Source organism: Apostichopus japonicus, chromosome 19 (genome assembly GCF_037975245.1).
Source record: "Apostichopus japonicus isolate 1M-3 chromosome 19, ASM3797524v1, whole genome shotgun sequence".
In the NCBI taxonomy this organism is placed as follows: domain Eukaryota; kingdom Metazoa; phylum Echinodermata; class Holothuroidea; order Aspidochirotida; family Stichopodidae; genus Apostichopus; species Apostichopus japonicus.
Genome location: NC_092579.1, coordinates 11,137,895 through 11,156,037, shown reverse-complemented (window position 1 = coordinate 11,156,037; position 18,143 = coordinate 11,137,895). Strand labels below are relative to the sequence as shown.

Below are 18,143 nucleotides of genomic sequence, written 5' to 3'. Positions count from 1 at the left end.
CCAAGTTTTAGTTTGAGACTGACAGAGTCTCAGTTATAGACTGACCAAGTCTCAGTTATAGACTGATCTATTCTCAGTCATTGACTGACCGAGTCTCATTTTTAGACTGACCGAGTTTAAGTCTGAGACTGACCGAGCCTCAGTTATAGACTGACCAATCTCATTTATAGATTGCAGTCTATAAACTAAAATTCGGTCAGTCTCAAACCTAACTTTGCTCAGTGTCAAACTGAGGCTCGGTCAGTTTCAACCTGAGACACGGTCAGTCTAAAACTGAGACTTAGACTGACCGAGTCTCAGTTTTAGACTGACCGTGTCTCAGGTTGAAACTGACCGAGCCTCAGTTTGACACTGACCGAGGTTAGGTTTGAGATTGACCGAGTTTTAGTTTGAGACTGACAGAGTCTCAGTTATAGACTGACCGAGTCTCAGTTATAGACTGATCGAGTCTCAGTTATTGACTGATCGAGTCTCAGTTAAAGACTGATCGAGTCTCAGTTATAGACTGATCTAGTCTCAGTTATAGACTGACTGAGTCTCAGTTTGAGACTGACCGAGTCTCAGTTTGAGACAGACCGAGTCATTGTTGAGACTGACCGAGTCTCAGTTTTAGACTGACCGAGTCTCAGGTTGAGACTGACAGAGTCTCACAACTAAGTGGAATGAACCTCAGGGAATAACTGCAATTAGTGGATTTCAAATGAAGACTTATTTTAAGTCAAAATTAGTCACACGGTAAAATGGAATGAAACCCAGAGAATGAACCAGTCTCACAGTGATAAGCAATGAGCAACTCTCACATTGAGACTGAATCAAATCTCATGTTAGGTCTCAGTTTAAGACTTGAGTCTCATAGTAATATGGAGCAAACCTCAGAGACTAAATGAGTCTCACAATGAAACTAGTGGGTCTCTTGCTGAGACTGTATGACTGATGAGTATCAGAAATTGAACGAGTCGCTTGTTCAGAATGACTGGGTCTCAAACTGATAGTGAATGAATCTTGAGTCTTAAGTCTGAAAGTCTCATGGCAACATGGAATGAACCCCAGAGAAATGAAAAAATCTCACAATGACTATCAACGAGAATGAACAAGTCTCACATATTAGACTGGCTGATCTCATTTCAAGACTTAATGAGTCTCATTGCAAAGTGGCATAATCGTCACAGACTGAAATGAGTCTCACAATGACAATGAGTGAGTTTCAAATTGAAACTGAATAATCTCATTTCTAGACTGATTGGTAAAATGATATGAAAATGAGCGAGTCTCAAATTATGACTGAATGAGTCCCATCTTTCCACTGGCATAGATCTCATCTGGACATCAGTGTGAAGCATAGCAAAGTGTTCTGATTCTGAGCAATATAGATAGAGCTTTAAATGTACAATGGTCAGAACTCTTGGTACTGTACTACCTTCATGGAGCCATGCACGTTATCTAAGTACAGAGAATACCTTTCCATCATGTAAATCCTTACTAAAACATGGTCTTGTTTTTGGCATTTTTGATTCTACCTTTATGTGGCAAAACATGAGGTACAGAGGGGGGGTGGCAGTAAGGGGGTGGGGGGCTCGGATAAGTATAACATGGACTACCTCACTGAGATTGTTCAGACATCATTTCATCCTCTCCGCAGCTACTTTGACTATTTGTAAATAGCTTCCTCCCTACACCCTTAGCTTTGATCTGGGTTTCCTCGGTTATTGGTGTCTCTAATACTGCCATGATCTTCGATGGGCTGAGTTTGTAACACTTCCTGCAAGCTGCCATGTATTTGTCTGCTCCACCAATCACTTCCAGCTAAACAAATTAATAAATGATAAAAACACAAAAAATTATTTTTTTGTTGTTGTTGTAAATTTCATAACCTTTTTGTGTATTGTGAAGTAAAGTGTTGGATGGAAAACTCAAAGAGGGACAAAAACATTGAAATCTTGTCACAAGTGAATTTTGGAAATAACTATCGCTTTAAAGCTTTGAATGAAATATATATTTTCATCAATATCAGATTGGGATAATAATGCTCTAATTTAATTGAAAATAACCTTTCAATTGTAAAATAGAAAGTTCATTTAGGAAAAAAGCCATACTACATTTACCCCCTACCCCCCCCAAAAAAAAAAGAAGATATATATACCAACCCATTCCATAGTTTATAAATAACTTAAGCGGCTGTCTGAGACCAGCCTTTCAGCCATTTGTAGATAATCAAAGGTCTTAATACAAATTTCACTTACAACTAGAAATATAAAACTGTGCAAATGGATTTGAACTTGAACCACAGGATGTGGTCCATCAACCTTGTTTATTTAAGTAAAAAGCATATTAACATTTCTCATACTTTAAAAAAAATGGTGGATAATTTTTAATTTCATCCTTCAGAGATGACTTAAGTGAACACCAAATTTTCAGTGTGTGTACATTACTTAACTTTTCAAAAAAATTAAATGAAAATGTTTAATAAAATTATTGTGGTGGTTACAAAAACCTTTTAGTGGTTACTATGCAAGTGCTCTTACAGTCACAATAAAAGTCGTTGTTGCCAGAAGGCAAAATCATAATCTTTCATTTTTCTGATCTTTGATCTTTAATATTTTCATAATACTTTGCCATCCAGACTAAGGGAAAGAGATCACTTTCAAAACTCTGGGTTCTTCTTAACATTTGTCCTTTTCTTGAAGTAACTTATTAAAATAGCCTGAATGGCTGGTCAATGATTTTTATATTGTGACAGTTTCACTCACCTCTTTTTCATAACCAAGTCTCTTCGTGTAGGATGCCTCACCATAGCAAGTCATACACACAGCATTCAGCTTCACCACACTCTCTGCCAGTGGCACCAGGTTGAGAATGTTACCAAATCCCTGTAAAACAGAATGAAACCAAGGCAAAAGTAAGACATTATTAAATTAAATATCAAATTTTTCATGTAATTGTATGTCATGGGATGGAAAGTTCCAAATATAACCAGTATTACGTTAAGTTTCAAAAATATGAAACTTATACTCTTACGTTTAAGAAACTTTTCATAAGGAAGGTTGGTTAGAGAAAAAACAAAACAGTCTAAACAAATAAGGAACAAATTAGTCAGAATGCTATTTGTAAAAAATAGAAATGGCAGGATTGGTAAAGTCGTATGTTTCAAATGAAAAATGTTTAATATTGGACCATGCAAGTAATCAACCAATCAACAAGCAAATAAGTCAGCAGTGTTGGCTTGTTTGGGGTCCTTCAAACATGAAAATGGTGTTGTAAAAATATCAAATAGAAATGGCAGGATTGGTAAAGTCGTATGTTTCAAATGAAAAATGTTTAATATTGGACCATGCAAGTAATCAACCAATCAACAAGCAAATAAGTCAGCAGTGTTGGCTTGTTTGGGGTCCTTCAAACATGAAAATGGTAAACATGGTACACATAGAGTGAGACGAGCCCAAACATGTCCCAAATTCCAGGGAATAAGTTAGTGTGAATCTCTTGACATTCTAGACTTACATTGAGGTTCATCTATCTACATCATTGGTAAAAAAATGCTGAAAATTTATAATTCTAAAATACTCTGAAACAGTTATGTAACTTTGTGTAAGTTGTTTAGCAGTATGATCACTTTGCATAGACATTAATCACTCATTTGGTTCTCAAAAAGTGGAAATATTACCAATTTTAACCAATTCATAAAGTTAAAGCTTCAGGAGAATCAAAAAGTAATATATTATATATATTTTTTTAAATTAAAAGCCTTTTACACCACAAAGGGTGTAGCGGCAGACAGAGTATGGCCTGAGGATCCTGGATTGACCACTCTTATGGTGGCATACTCCTATTAGAGTTTATATCCATCCGCTTGATTGTTCTCCTTCAGGAAAAGAACCAAAAAGCAGCAGGAGAACATCTTTTTTGACCTGTTATCAATCATAATCTAGTTTTTGTGACTTGCATGTTGAAAAGCAGGAATGGAAGTACATGTGGTGAGAAAATTGGGTCAATTGAGGCAATTTTAGACCCCTTTAGGTCTCCCAGGAGCAGCGTATGAAATTTGTTTACCACTGAGTGAAGAGGTTTGTTTACAAGTGACGAAAACTTCCGGCTCGGACAGCAAATAATCTACATGGTCATGATACGGAAAATTGATAGTGCCATGAAAGGCCAATTTGTCAGCTATCCGGTGATGGGTAGCGTTTAGCTAGTGAGCACTTCTATCTAGACTTAGAGACCACATTACTTTCGTGATTTAGTGTGTAAGTCATTGGGGCTTTTAGTGGGCGTTTGCTACCTTAACAGTCAGAACTGTCATTGATCAAAGATATGACTGCAAAGAGAGCATCTTACTGCAGAAAAGTGCAGATATGATGTTATGATGCGTTATGACATTGAAGCTCATTTACATGACCTAACGATGGCATTGGCTTCATTATCATTAAAAATGAAAAACCAAACATCGGAAAACTGACTGGGAATTTAGAAGCGATCGAAAGAGCAAAGAAACATAACATCTGCTTCATAGCATCATAATGATATGATGCAGATATGTTTTAGCAGATATGATTGAACGCTGAAACTGACCGTTGAAAGTGACCACTAAACCAAGTGTGCTCAAGCAACCATTGGTCACTAGGTTATCTTACAAAAAAAGACCAAGCACTTATTTTCACCCCCCTTAGTATTCGAACACAACTGAATACAAAGTGATCTAACTAGTGCATAATAGCTAGGCTAGGTATGCAATTGCAATGACTAATAAATTGGATAGCTACTAGCTCTAGGTATATAAAACCTGTTTTGAGTGTTAAAACACTTTTGAAACACTTAGCCAACACTTAATAAATGTCCTGCTTAATTATCTATTATATGTCAGCACATTGTTTTTAAAGGGGTAAGCGGGACATAAAACTGAAAATTACTCCAACTTCCAAACTTTTACACAGTACAACCATGGTTGAGATGTCACAGATTCACCTCCATGTATCAAAACTAAGTGTTGACATATACCCTCTAGAACACTCTACAACCAGATGTCTATGTGGTTAACTTGCAGGCGATAATATAAACCTTCAAAAGCCTCCAAAACTACTTTTCATATTCTAACTTCTTAGGCTGATTGTTTCGGTCCATTGTTTATGCAGAAAGTGTTTTTGTTCTTCTTCAGATCAGACCAGTAATCTGATTAAGTTTCTCAATCATAGTAAAGGTTATTCACTTGCAATAATTCTCTTCATAAAATTCTTCATTAATCAATCTCTAATGCTCTATTTATAAGTTACAATTCTAGTTATTTATTTGGTACGACATCATGTAAATAAGGTAATCTTTGACATCACAAACATGTTCATACTGTCTTTTGGGAGGGGGTTAATTTACAAATGTCACTTTTTTCCCAACCTATTTATCAGGTGAGAGTAATGCTTTGGGCATAAAGTTGTTGAGTGTATTTCTGCTATATACTATGGTGAACCTTAAAAATCTTTTGAAATCCTTCGTTTTTTAAAAAACTAAAACTTTAAAAACTAAAAACTTTAAAAACTGAAAACTTTAAAAACGACTCACAACTCTTTGGAATGTACCGTCCAGTGCAGCTACAATCACAATCTTGCCTTGGTCGGCTAACTCCTCCGCAAAGTCAACACAATCAGGAAACTGGATATCAGATGCAAGAAATGCACAAAAAATTATTTACTAATTACACTCTTGCTATCTCGGATAAATATGCACTGGAAAACTGAGTAGGGGATTGTAAACAACAGCTGAAAAAGAAATTTATAGGATTTGGACAAATGACCCAAATAGTTATTAAAGTCATTTTCTTTTAACCATCTGAGATTTCCAGACATACGTATGGAATCAATCCTTCTTTTATGATTCATTTGCTGGAAGTGCTAATCAGAACAAGTAGCTGTTGCACCATGCCTATGACCAAAGATGACACCCCTTTCTCTGTGGATTGAACCAGTAGTCCTTTAGAATATGATTAAAAGAAGAGATGTGATGATTATAAATTAACAGGTATAAGGGAAAGGTAACCAGGATGCTGACACATGTTGAGAAGGGAAAAATTGCAGTTTTCTCAGAAATTATCATTTGTTCCAATCTCATTTTAAAAACAAAAGTTATCTTTAATGTTGAAACGAGGATTACTTTGACAATACTTTTGCGCGATTGAGTAAAGAAACTCTGATGTACCCAAGCACCAATTTAGTAAAATCTTGTTAGCAATTATTAACGTTTCAGTTTTGTCATAAATTATCATGGGTTTCTGATGACACCCCTGCTGAAGTAGAAGACTTAACTTCTGGTTGCTAGGTTACAAGTGTTTAATATGTAAGTCCCTCCCACTTACAAATTGTCCCTCATCGATGCCAATTACTTCGTTGCCCATCGCTCTCTCTGCTAAGTCGTGTAACCTCATTGCTGAAGCAGCGTTGCATGTTTGTCTGAGCAAAGAGATGCATCAATAAAAGTGATAGCAAATAATTCGCTTCAAAGAATGTATTTCAAAGAAATGAATGAAGTGTGACAATGGTATTAGCCAACCACACTCTCTTTAAAACTTACCTCACACTATAAGGAAGTTATGGCACTTCTTTGCTCACAAGCACAAAATGCAGAATGACAGGGAAGGTACTGTGTCCTGGGCTTACAGTACATCATATGTAATGGGTTCCGACTGTGTAATATATTTTTACATGTGGTACCTTATAAGAAAGGAATATAATATATAGCAAATGGGTTTCAGCACTTCTCACACATCTTGGAACAGATGCCATTTTGAAATGTCTACTCTTTTAAAGGCATTTGCGTCAAACATTGTAGCTGATTCGGTGCGTAACAGTGACACCAACAATGTCGCAAATTGGATCTGGTCAATGAAATGACGGGCTTCGCACTAGAGATGCAGTGAACGTCAACAAATTCTGAGATTACTTGGGTACTAACCATCTTAGCCAAGTAGGCTCTTAAAACTCAACATTTGCACTGAAGCCTCCATTTACCAAATTCTATAAATATAACTCACCTGTCATGAGTCGCCACGGCTGCTTGGTCGTACCTGACATCATTTGCATACTTGATGAGGAGACATCTGTAATTTGCTATTTGATACCTCTTTATCCTTCTTACTAATTCAGTTCTGAAAAGTTGCAAAGTTGTAAGCCTCTCTACAGATTATGATTATATTCTCCATGAAAGAGTGATGCTGTACAGTATTGCAATGGATACATCCCAATGCCAGGGTACCGAACCCGGCTTACAGGGTATTAGTACAGTGAATCAGTTTGGCTTTCATGCCCAGGCTCTGACCATCAATTTTTCAAACATAAAATGTGATATGTCCTCAAATGAGTGTCTTTTTGCTCAAAATCTCTGACCCCCCACCTCCCCCACCTATATGTCAACTGGGAACTAAGGAGATATGTCTACAGTAGAGGCAGCCCAATTAATCACACATACTGTATTTAAAGCATTGTGATTGTAACTACTTTTTACAGTATAGTAGATAGCAGACATTAAATTCTTGTAAGTTTTAAATAAACTAATAGACAGAGAGCATATCTGAGGTAAAAGAAGAAGAAAATGACTTGTGATTGCCACAAATTGTATCTCCTTTCATGTAAAGCCATTTAGAGTACTATACTAGTTATATAGTCAGTATTGCGAAGTTCGGAACACTGTGAAGTTCGAACACCCCTAAGAAATACACAATTTCACCATGACAACCTACAGGAAGAGCCAAATTTCACCAAAAAGTACGAAGCTACAGTAATTTTCTCTCCAAAATGACCCGTGTGCAAGTAAATACTGACATATTTGTCAATAAAATGACGGAGATCTATGAAGTCTGTTATAATTACTGAAAGAGCAACTGCGCCACCAATTTTATCACCAGCGCCACACTGTGGGACCGTGTGTCCTAACTTCGCAATACTCTAGCAAAGAAATACCAGTTCCACAATCACGAAGAATCTTCTTGGAATACAACGTGAAAACAGTTTGCAGAAGGAAAGATTGGCCGTGTATCGTAATATAACACACTTCTCCAACCATATCAAGTATATTTTCAGGTGATTTATACCAGAAGATATAGTTTTAGGGTGTTTTAAGGCTTAGGTGTCCTAACTTCGAAGTGTCCATGCTACTACTGCTTCTATACTATACTAATACTACTGCTACTATACTACTGCTTCATGCGCAAGGTAATTTGTAAAATGATCAAACTGGAAGAATTATACTCACGTTTTACCAGAGAACATAGGTCCAAATATAACCTGTGAATAGGAAAATAGAGGTCAAAGATGAAACTGGTAAGTCTGCAGGGCAACATTTATTGCAATCTGGATCATAATATCTGAAGTCACAAAATGGTACATACTGTACAAACATATTGTACATAATGATATTCAAGTTTATAACTGTTGGATCTGCCATCATTACATCAAAAGTGTGGCGATTTTAGTAGATTTAGAAGTGACACAGAAAAGACTTAACTTCCTTTTCTCCGAGGAAATCAACTACGGAAGTTGTGTATACGGGTCAGTCCATGCCAAATCAACAGATTTTTGGGTCGATTCCACGTCGACCCTCTCAGAATCGCCTGAAATTGATATGGTGTCTTGCCACATGTCTCAAAGGGATGAAATTGCTAGGATACGGCCCCGCCTAGCAACCAAATCCAGATTGCATTTTAAGAGCACTTAATTTGTGTCAAGTTTGGAGGCATTTTTGGCATAAATGTTAAGTATTTTATGTCTGATATTGCAGATATTGTGGAAGACATGTGGTCAGTCTTCGAATTTAGCTAATTTTGAGGAAAATTTACGGTCTCAATTTTTTGTAACAAGTAATTAGAATGGCAGAAAATGAGATAGGGGTCTTTTCTGGCCCTACTGTACTTTGAGTGTGCTCTATATTCACAAGCAGAGGCATGTTTGAGTTTTAATTTCCATAGGATCCTTGTCCAGTGGTAGTTGTACGGGAAAAGTGCAAAAAAAAAGTCAAGCGGGTCGTACGTTTTATGAACAGCGCCCTCAAACTTAAGAAATCTCACTTCTGGCCGTAATTGGGGGTCCATTTTGGGCCTGTGGGTATTTTTTTTTTTTTTAAATAGCATTTTTCAGGAGCGTATTGACCCTATTTTTAAAAACTCAAGTCAAAAAGTTGTGTATTTTGTGTTATCTACTCAAATTTACGACTCAAATTGCGAAAATCACTTCGTTCATATGTATGAAAATGCTTGCACAGGCCGAATTGAGTAATTCAAATGACAACAACTTCTTAGCATTAGCATACAGGTGCTAAACAATTAGGAGGGTGGTCCACTAGCACAAGGACTACAAATAAACTGCATTTTCAGGGTCATATGCCCAACGATGCCTGTGAACAGCGCCCTCAAACATCACATTTTACCAATATTTTGGGCTATTTTGGGCATTTCAAGGTCAAATTTGGTCACAATTAAAAGTTTTATTTTCGGTTTTTAATACAAAACTAGTAAGATATGTATAGTTATGATGCAAAGAATGAGCTAAAACATCTTTTATATTAGTTATTAATGCTCTGATGAGCAGCTTAAAGTGGCGTATATGAGAGTTACATCAGCTCTACAGAAACATGCTTGCGAGGGCAAACAGTGGTAACATTGTATCTTCATTCAAGGAGATGTTAAACAAGTAAAACAACATTAGAAATTATGGAAATGTATTTATTAAAAGTGTTCTGTCTAATACTCTTTGACTCCCTCTCACCCACCTCCCCCCAACACCCTCCCAATAGTGCACTATGCAGATTTGTATACACACAGTATGTGACTGAATTATTTGGTATGGTAAGCTTCTGCTTCAAATTGTCTGTATGCATGTAACCCACCCCCACCCCCTCCCACCCACATCCTCAACCCAACCCTATATCAGAATAGAAAATGAATGTGAACCAGTGTGTACAGTGTGCACCATATATATGTGTACATGTTCAGTACAGTGTTATTTTACACCAAGCAAATAAATACACACTGTCCACAATCATGTACAGTTCACACTGTGCACTGTGCACTGGTCATTCCATTCAATACTGTGCATATATCAATGTCATTTTAAATATTTGGGAAATGTAGTGTATATCATACATGCTTTTGCTAATTCAATAAATTAAAAGACTTTCAATAATTTATAAGGAATGTTTAACCAGTACATAAATGTGCAGTGTGTATACTGTACATGATTTTGGACAGTGTTTATTTAAAAGTGCTTGGTGAAAAATAACACTGTACTGAACATGTACACACATATATAGTGCACACTGCATAGTGCATATTTCAATGTCTTTTTAAATATTTGCAATGAAGTGTATGCATTTGCTAATTCACTAAATTAAAAGACTTTTAATATTTTAAAAGGAATTTTTAACCAGTACATACATGTACAGTGTGCATACTGTACATGATTTTGGACAGTGTGTATTTAAATACTGTAGTACTTGGTGTAAAATAACACTGAACAGAACATGTACACACATATATAGTGCACACTGTACGCACTGGTTCACATTCATTTTCTATTCTGATATAGGGTTGGGTAGAGGATGTGGGTGGAAGGGGTGGGTAACATGCATACAGACAATTTTAAGCAGAAGATTACTATACCAAAACATTCAGTATATGCATGTTTATGCAGTCTCTATGCAGTAAAAGTCAGTCACATACTGTATGTATATACAAATCTGCATAGTGCACTATGGGGAGGGTGCTGGGGGGGTGGGGGTGGGGGTGGGGGTGAGAGGGAGTCAAAGAGTATTAGACAGAACACTTTTAATAAATACATTTCAATAATTACTAATATTGTTTAACATCTCTTTGAATGAAGATACAATGTTACCACTGTTTGCCCTCGCAAGCATGTTTCTGTAGAGCTGATGTAACTCTCATATACGCCACTTTAAGCTACTCAACAGAGCATTAATAACTAATATAAAAGATGTTTTAGCTCATTCTGTGCATCGTAACTATACATATCTTACTAATTTTGTATTAAAAACCGAAAATAAAACTTTTAATTGTGACCAAATTTGACCTTGAAATGCCCAAAATAGCCCAAAATATTGGTAAAATGTGATGTTTGAGGGCGCTGTTCACAGACATCGTTGGGCATATGACCCTGAAAATGCAGTTTATTTGTAGTCCTTATGCTAGTGGACCACCCTCCTAATTGTTAAGCACCTGTATGCTAATGCTAAGAAGTTGTTGTCATTTGAATTACTCAATTCCGCTTGTGCAAGCATTTTCATACATATGAAGTGATTTTCGCAATTTTCGAGTCGTAAATTTGAGAAGATAACACAAAATACACAACTTTTTGACTTGAGTTTTTAAAAATAGGGTCAATACGCTCCTGATAAATGCTATTTAAAAAAAAAAAAAAATACCCACAGGCCCAAAATGGACCCCCAATTAGGGCCAGAAGTGAGATTTCTTAAGTTTGAGGGCGCTGTTCGTGAAACGTACGACCCGCTTGACTTTTTTTTTGCACTTTTCCCATACAACTACCACTGGACAAGGATCCTATGGAAATTAAACGACCCGCTTGACTTTTTTTTTGCACTTTTCCCATACAACTACCACTGGACAAGGATCCTATGGAAATTAAAACTCAAACATGCCTCTGCTTGTGAATATAGAGCACACTCAAAGTAGGGCCAGAAAAGACCTCTATCTCATTTTCTGCCATTTTAATTACTTGTTACGAAAAATTGAGACCGTAAATTTTCCTCAAAATTAGCTAAACTCGAAGACTGGCCACATGTCTTCCACAATATCTGCAATATCAGACATAAAATACTTAACATTTATGCCAAAAATGCCTCCAAACTTGACACAAATTAAGGGCTCTTAAAATGCAATCTGGATTTGGTTGCTAGGCGGGGCCGTATCCTAGCAACGAAAATTTAAAAAAATTTTTTTTGCCCAATTTCATCCTTTGAGACATGTGGCAAGACACCATATCAATTTCAGGCGATTCTGAGAGGGTCGACGTGGAGGCCACTGTTGATTTGGCATGGATTGACCCGTACGTTAACTTTACTAGTGTGACAAAAACATGTGGCTTGGGAGCACACAACTAACAGTAACCCCACAGCTTGTGTGTATAGTTACAGGGACTACCGTTCATGATCAGTTAGCAACATGCTTTCACATCTGGTTTTCTAGCCCAGATTCTTAATCAGTGACTTTTCTTAGTTGAAGTACTTGTCTCCTGAAGGCAAACTAAGTTACTTGATATTCAGGTACACAAATACTACTTTGTTTAAAGTCTACACAGCCTACCCGAGTACTCTAGTGTCCTCAATAAACTGTACAATAAGAAAGCTTTGCATGTGGCCTAACCAATCCATTTCAATTACAAAACATGCTGATGTCGCTGATCATCCAAGGACAAACACATTTGGTTACTTCCACTTGTATATGACTATACATCACCCTGTAGTGTAATTATGTACAACTGTACATGAACATGCCATATGGACCAAATCAAAATGAGATACCTTGATTGAAGAAATCACTTGGTGTCATTTTATTGTGTTTGTGTACATGGAAATTGCATTCAAAGAAGTGATGACAAATTGGCTTTCAATTTCCAAAGTAGTACATATATCAGTGTAGATAAATATGCTGTACTATGTACAACGGGCCTTCCCAAAAGTGAGGAAACAACCACTCATACAGGTACTGTATGTTGGGGCTACACAGGCCTACAGCCCACACAAGCTTCCATGACCTAGGATAGCTTGGCCTATATGAGTGTTAATTCTGGATATATTAGGCATTTGCCTAGCGTGGGGGATTTACTGTAGTGCCCACCACAAAAATCATGCCTTTGGTGAAGAGGGAAACATATTTTTTATGGCGGAAAGTAAATTTTTTAGTTTTACCTTTTTGGGAAATAATTTTCACACTAACTCTGATATCTTGAACTTTCATGGAAATGCAATGTCAACCGAATTGTCCCAGTAAGTTGGAAAGTTTTATCAGATCTTTGATGAGGGTGTATCAAAGTTCATCCTAATTGTTGTATATTAATAGCAAGTCACTGGACTAATGAAAGCTACTGTAGGGCCTAGGCCTGACTGCTAAATTCTGGGTGTGTATTACTGAAAGCAAGAAATATTTGCTTGAATGATAAGTCTACAGGCTTACACCCGTTGTTGGTTCATAATAATAGGCTATTATTTAGTAACCGGCTTTAGTATACCATTATTATATTCATGCATAAACAACGTTTAGGATTAACTTATGTAGGACTGACTATCACTATTATTAAGAAAAAACAAAAAAATGTGAGCCTTCCTTCCTCGATCCCCTGGTAGAAATTCCAGTAGAACCTAGTTAAAAAATCAACTAGGTTCTACTAGGGCATACTATGTTTAACTGGTTTTTAACTGTGTTTAACTGGGTCTTTCTGGGTTCCAACTGGGCTATGCTGTACATGTGCTAGGTTCAACTGGGTTTACACAATGTTCAACTGGGTTTGTTCAGGCCCAACTGAGTTTGAACTAGGTTTGAACTGATCCAGAATTTACATAGTTCAAGTTACTGTAGACCTTATTATTTTATAGAAGTTGTGATATTCAACTGACAGTCTGGGACACTATTTATTATAAAGGATACTATTTACTATAAAGGATATTATTTTACAATATGGATATTCCAGGACACCATCACTTATGAAGGACATTATTTTACTACAAAGGATATTGACATTATTTTACTGAAAGGATACCCTGGAACACTATTTCATATAAATTAAAGGATATTATTTTGTTGGGATCAGACATTCATAATACCATTTATTGGGTTCAACTATACTGATGTCGTAGAATATCTGATGTCATGGAAGATCTGAGGTCGTAGAATACTTGATGTCACCAGCAGGCCAACTCACCAGAACGGACTTTTAAATTACGTGTATTTTTTTATATTTTGGGTGCGCACCTCACGACTGTAAGTTGTTTCATTTAATTCTTTGACTGGGCCCAGATCAGCTGTACATTGTTTGTTATTCACAATTATAATTTCTTTTGATCCAATCCAGTTGAGTTCTCCATTTTTTTTTATGTGTCTTGCTTGCTCTGTGTTTGGTCATCACACCAAACCCAGAGTTATCTGATCAAGAACAAACATTTATTTTCAGTGGCTAACACCCTTCCATACAGTATAGATCTAAGAACTGTAAAAAAATGAAAACTTCTTATAGTGTGGTGTTATATTGTGTAGATAACACCAGTTGAGAATCCCAGTTCAAACTAATTATATAAGCAGTAAAACATAGTTCATCCAGTTTAACCCAGCAAAACATAGTTGACCCAGTTGAACCCAGTAAAACATAGTTGACCCAGTAAAACATAGTTGAACCAGTTGAACCCAGTAAAACATAGTTGACCCAGTAAAACATAGTTGAACCAGTTGAACCCAGTAAAACATAGTTGACCCAGTTAAACATAGTTGAACCAGTTGGACCCAGTAAAACATAGTTGAACCAGTTGGACCCAGTAAAACATATATAGTTGGACCCAGTAAAACATAGTTGAATCAGTTGGACCCAGTAAACTTAGTTGAACCAGTTGGACCCAGTAAAACATAGTTGAACCAGTTGGACCCAGTAAAACATAGTTGAACCAGTTGGGAACCCCTGTTCACCCATTTCAACCTAGTTCAAATTTGAGCCAATTTCCGTATAGAAAATTCCAGTTGAACCCAGTTCAAAAGTTCAACTGGAATTTCCACCAGGGTCAACCACAAAGGGTGTGAAGACTCGTGCAAAAAGAAAGGTCTAATGCGGGTAATCTGACCTAGTTTTAAATGAGGTGTAACAGAAGTGGTAGACACCACCATCAATTCCAGAAAATACACACACAGCTTGTTACCGTCGGTAATTAGACACTAGTGTACAGTCAGTACATACAGCTGCGGTCAATACCAACAGCACAGTGTAGAAACGATACAGCGATGGACATCTCAGGTCCAGCTAAAGATAACATTTCAAGGTCTTGTTTTACTAATATCCTTGAGTTTATGGAAGATGTAACAAGCTAACTAAATAGGCAGAAGTCTGTAGATGTTGTGTTCCTGGATTTCCAGAAGGCCTTTGATAAAGTTCCGCACCAGCGTCTTTTACTTAGGCTGAAGAGTATGGGTGTCAATGGGAATTTACTGTCTTGTATTGAGAATTGGCTTAGTAATAGGAAACAGAGGGTGGTAAGTAAAGGCTGTGCTTCTTGGCAGGACGTTACTAGTGGGGTTCCACAAGGGTCTGTTTTGGGTCCCTTGTTGTTTGTTGCCTGAATGACATCGACGGAGATATTTTGTGCACTCTAAGAAGTTTGCTGATGACACCAAATTGTATTCTGAGGTACGTATCTTCCAAAAGCGATTCTGAGAAGTTTGAAACGGATTTGGATAAGGTTTTTACCTGGTCTCAGGGATGGCAAATGCTTTTTAATATTGATAAATGCAACGTAATGCATATTGGAAGTAGTCCAAAAGTATACCTACAATCTTAATGGTGTGGAGTTACAGGAGGTCTTTGTTGAAAGAGACCTAGGTATCTACATTGACTCATCTCTGCGATCTTCTAAACATTGTCTTGAAGCTGCTAAAAGAGGTAATAGGGTTTTAGGTATGATTTAGAGGAACTTCAGTTTTCTGAAAGAGGACATAGTAGTTACAGTAGGCTTTATAAGCAGTTGGTGAGGCCTCATCTGGAGTATGATGTGCAGGCTTGGAACCCATATTTTGCTAAGGATAAGGAAGTACTTGAAAAGGTCCAGAGGAGGGCTACTAGGAGGATGATTACAGTAGTTCCTTTAAGAGTGTTCCTTGTCATAGGCGGTTACAACTGTTGAATCTCACCACACTGGAGCTTAGGAGGTTACTGTACGTGGGGACTTGATTCATGAATGGTTTTGACAATTTATCCCATTACAAACTTTTTCATGTTTGCTAATAGTAGTTGTACCAGGTTTCAGTTGTTTTCCGCATACGTTACTTTCCGCTGAAAAAATTCTTCTGCGGAAAACACCTTTTTTTTCACTTACCTGTACACTATATTTTTCCACAATTTTAGGATTCCAAATTCAGGCAGGATGATTGAAATAACATGAGAAAGTATCAAAGAACGTCGATAAAGGATGGTTAGACTGAGTTCATGTCAGAAAAGTTAAGCTGCTTATAATTTAGAGGAGGCTTGGGGTGTTTGTAATTAGGCCTAGGGATTATTAAAGAGGTATGAGGCGGTCGGCGGATAAAAGGGCAAAGGGACGCCCGCGTTATGAAGGAGTGAGTAACTAATAAAGTATTAAAACTACGGTCCGCGTAATGATGGTTTAAAAAAAAAGTTGTAAAAGGCGGTATTTTTTAATTTTCGTTGGAAATGGCTGTATATTAAGTAAGGGCTGTTTTAATACCCGAACACGCGTTTTTCAACACCTTTCTTACGAGTTACATCTATAATCATGCCTAAGCTACAACCTTAGCTATCCTAATGATATTAATAATCTAGTCTTGAAGCTACATTATCCTGTTACAGTCAAATCCTATCTTCTCCATCTTCCTAAATCCTTCCATGTGCCTAATCATTACAGTAAGTTATTCTGTTCCTCCCAAAAAAAACGGTACTTTCCACTGAAAAAAACATTGTTTTCCGCTGACAAATTTGTTTGCGGAAAACACCGTTTCTTTTCAGCGGAAAGTAACGTGTGCGGAAAATAACGGTACCCGTTGTACCAGAGGTCATTGTCTTAAACTCCAAAAGTCACATAGGCCTACAGTAGTAGGAATATTCGCCGTTCGGCATAACTTTTTTCTAATAGGGTTGTGAATGAGTGGAACGGTTTGCCTGAGAAAGTTGTACTTGCAAGTAGTGTCAATGGGCTTAAGAATGCTTTGGACAAGCACTTTAAGCATTGTAATGGGTCTGACTCGGAGTGTTTGTGTATTACAGTTTTTTTTTTCTCTCTCCTGTAGGGTCCTTGATGGGGACTTGAGTGTCCCCCCTGATCCCTTTTTTCAACTAAACTAAACAAGGTATCACGTTTCATTACTGTCTGCATTTTGTAGCGACACCAACAAAACGTCACTTGTTAGCAACAGAAAGTTAACTTTTTCAAATGGCCCCACACGGTTTTGGGCAAGTCTTCAGTGCCTTTAAATTCCGTTCTGACTTCTGAGTGTATGCTTATTACATCACATACTAGGCTTGTTGTAGGCTTATGCTGTATAGGCCTAAGCATAACACAAAACATATTACACAGGCCTAAGCCTATCCAACAAAATGGTAGTTTATACATTGTGTCACACATTATACTATGGTGGAATCTACCGTTTTTCTATAGAAGCTAACACTACAGTAACCAGCCTAGGCCTAGCCAAAATTGGTGAGTCATGGACATAGGCCTAAATAGGTCATGCAATTTGGACTGAGTAGACTAAGAGTTAGAACTTAGACTAGCCTAGACTAGAGTAACTAAGACTAAGGACTGGAACTTAATAATACTTAATAGAAGGCAAGAATTAAGTTTGCACTACAGATGTTATGTTTTGTTTGCTAGGCCCCTATTCCCTAGGCTTAGATTCCCGATGATAGAGTACCTGTACTTGTCCCCTTGTTCGTTTTCTTGGACTCGGAGAAAACCCAGCCATGCCAGAGAAGTTTGCGGCCATGATAACGTTTCTTATTTTTATCTTGAAAAAAATATGGTGGATTCACAGTGCTTTCTAAATGCACTTAATTCAATATACTACTACTAGCATAGTTGTATTTCGTGGCATTTCTAAACTCCCGCGATCTCTACCGAATGCTATTAACGCATGCGCACCATTGAACGCCAAAATAACATCAGCAGAGCCGTATATTTAAATATACGGCTCTGAACATCAGTTGACGATGCTACCCTCACCTAATCAGCCGTATATTTGTATCAGCAGTATAATAATATAATTAATATAAAGTTTCGCTCCAGTAGGAAACAGGGGCGGCGATTTGTTCCAAATATTGGGGGGACATTTGCTTGGGTGCAGGCGCATATCAACTTTCATCCCCAAAATTGTTCGCGCGCTTCTTGATATTTTGTATATATATACAGTATATATATATATACAGTATATA

The 18,143-nt window shown here is 37.2% G+C and overlaps 1 protein-coding gene across 1 annotated transcript; it reads right to left on the bottom strand.

Moving 5' to 3' along the window:
• Positions 1 to 283: 283 nt before the first annotated feature.
• Positions 284 to 17,824, bottom strand: LOC139959664 (thymidine kinase, cytosolic-like). The gene is made up of 7 exons (XM_071957463.1): positions 17,627 to 17,824; positions 8,230 to 8,261; positions 7,013 to 7,126; positions 6,338 to 6,431; positions 5,548 to 5,637; positions 2,748 to 2,867; positions 284 to 1,803 (listed from the first exon to the last, which is right to left on the bottom strand). The coding sequence occupies exons 1-7, from the start codon at positions 17,696 to 17,698 to the stop codon at positions 1,600 to 1,602; spliced, it is 726 nt and encodes a 241-aa protein (XP_071813564.1). The 5' UTR covers positions 17,699 to 17,824; the 3' UTR covers positions 284 to 1,599.
• Between the last annotated feature and the right edge of the window lie 319 nt (positions 17,825 to 18,143).

Bases quoted from the DNA above. Each gene is read 5' to 3' on its own strand.
- LOC139959664 (XM_071957463.1), bottom strand. From the start codon at position 17,698: ATGGCCGCAAACTTCTCTGGCATGGCTGGGTTTTCTCCGAGTCCAAGA. The intron at 6,432-7,012 runs GTGAGTTATATT...CTCTTTGCTCAG, and splicing joins GCCGTGGCGACTCATGACAG to ACAAACATGCAACGCTGCTT. The intron at 5,638-6,337 runs GTAAGTGGGAGG...TCTGATATCCAG, and splicing joins GCATCGATGAGGGACAATTT to TTTCCTGATTGTGTTGACTT.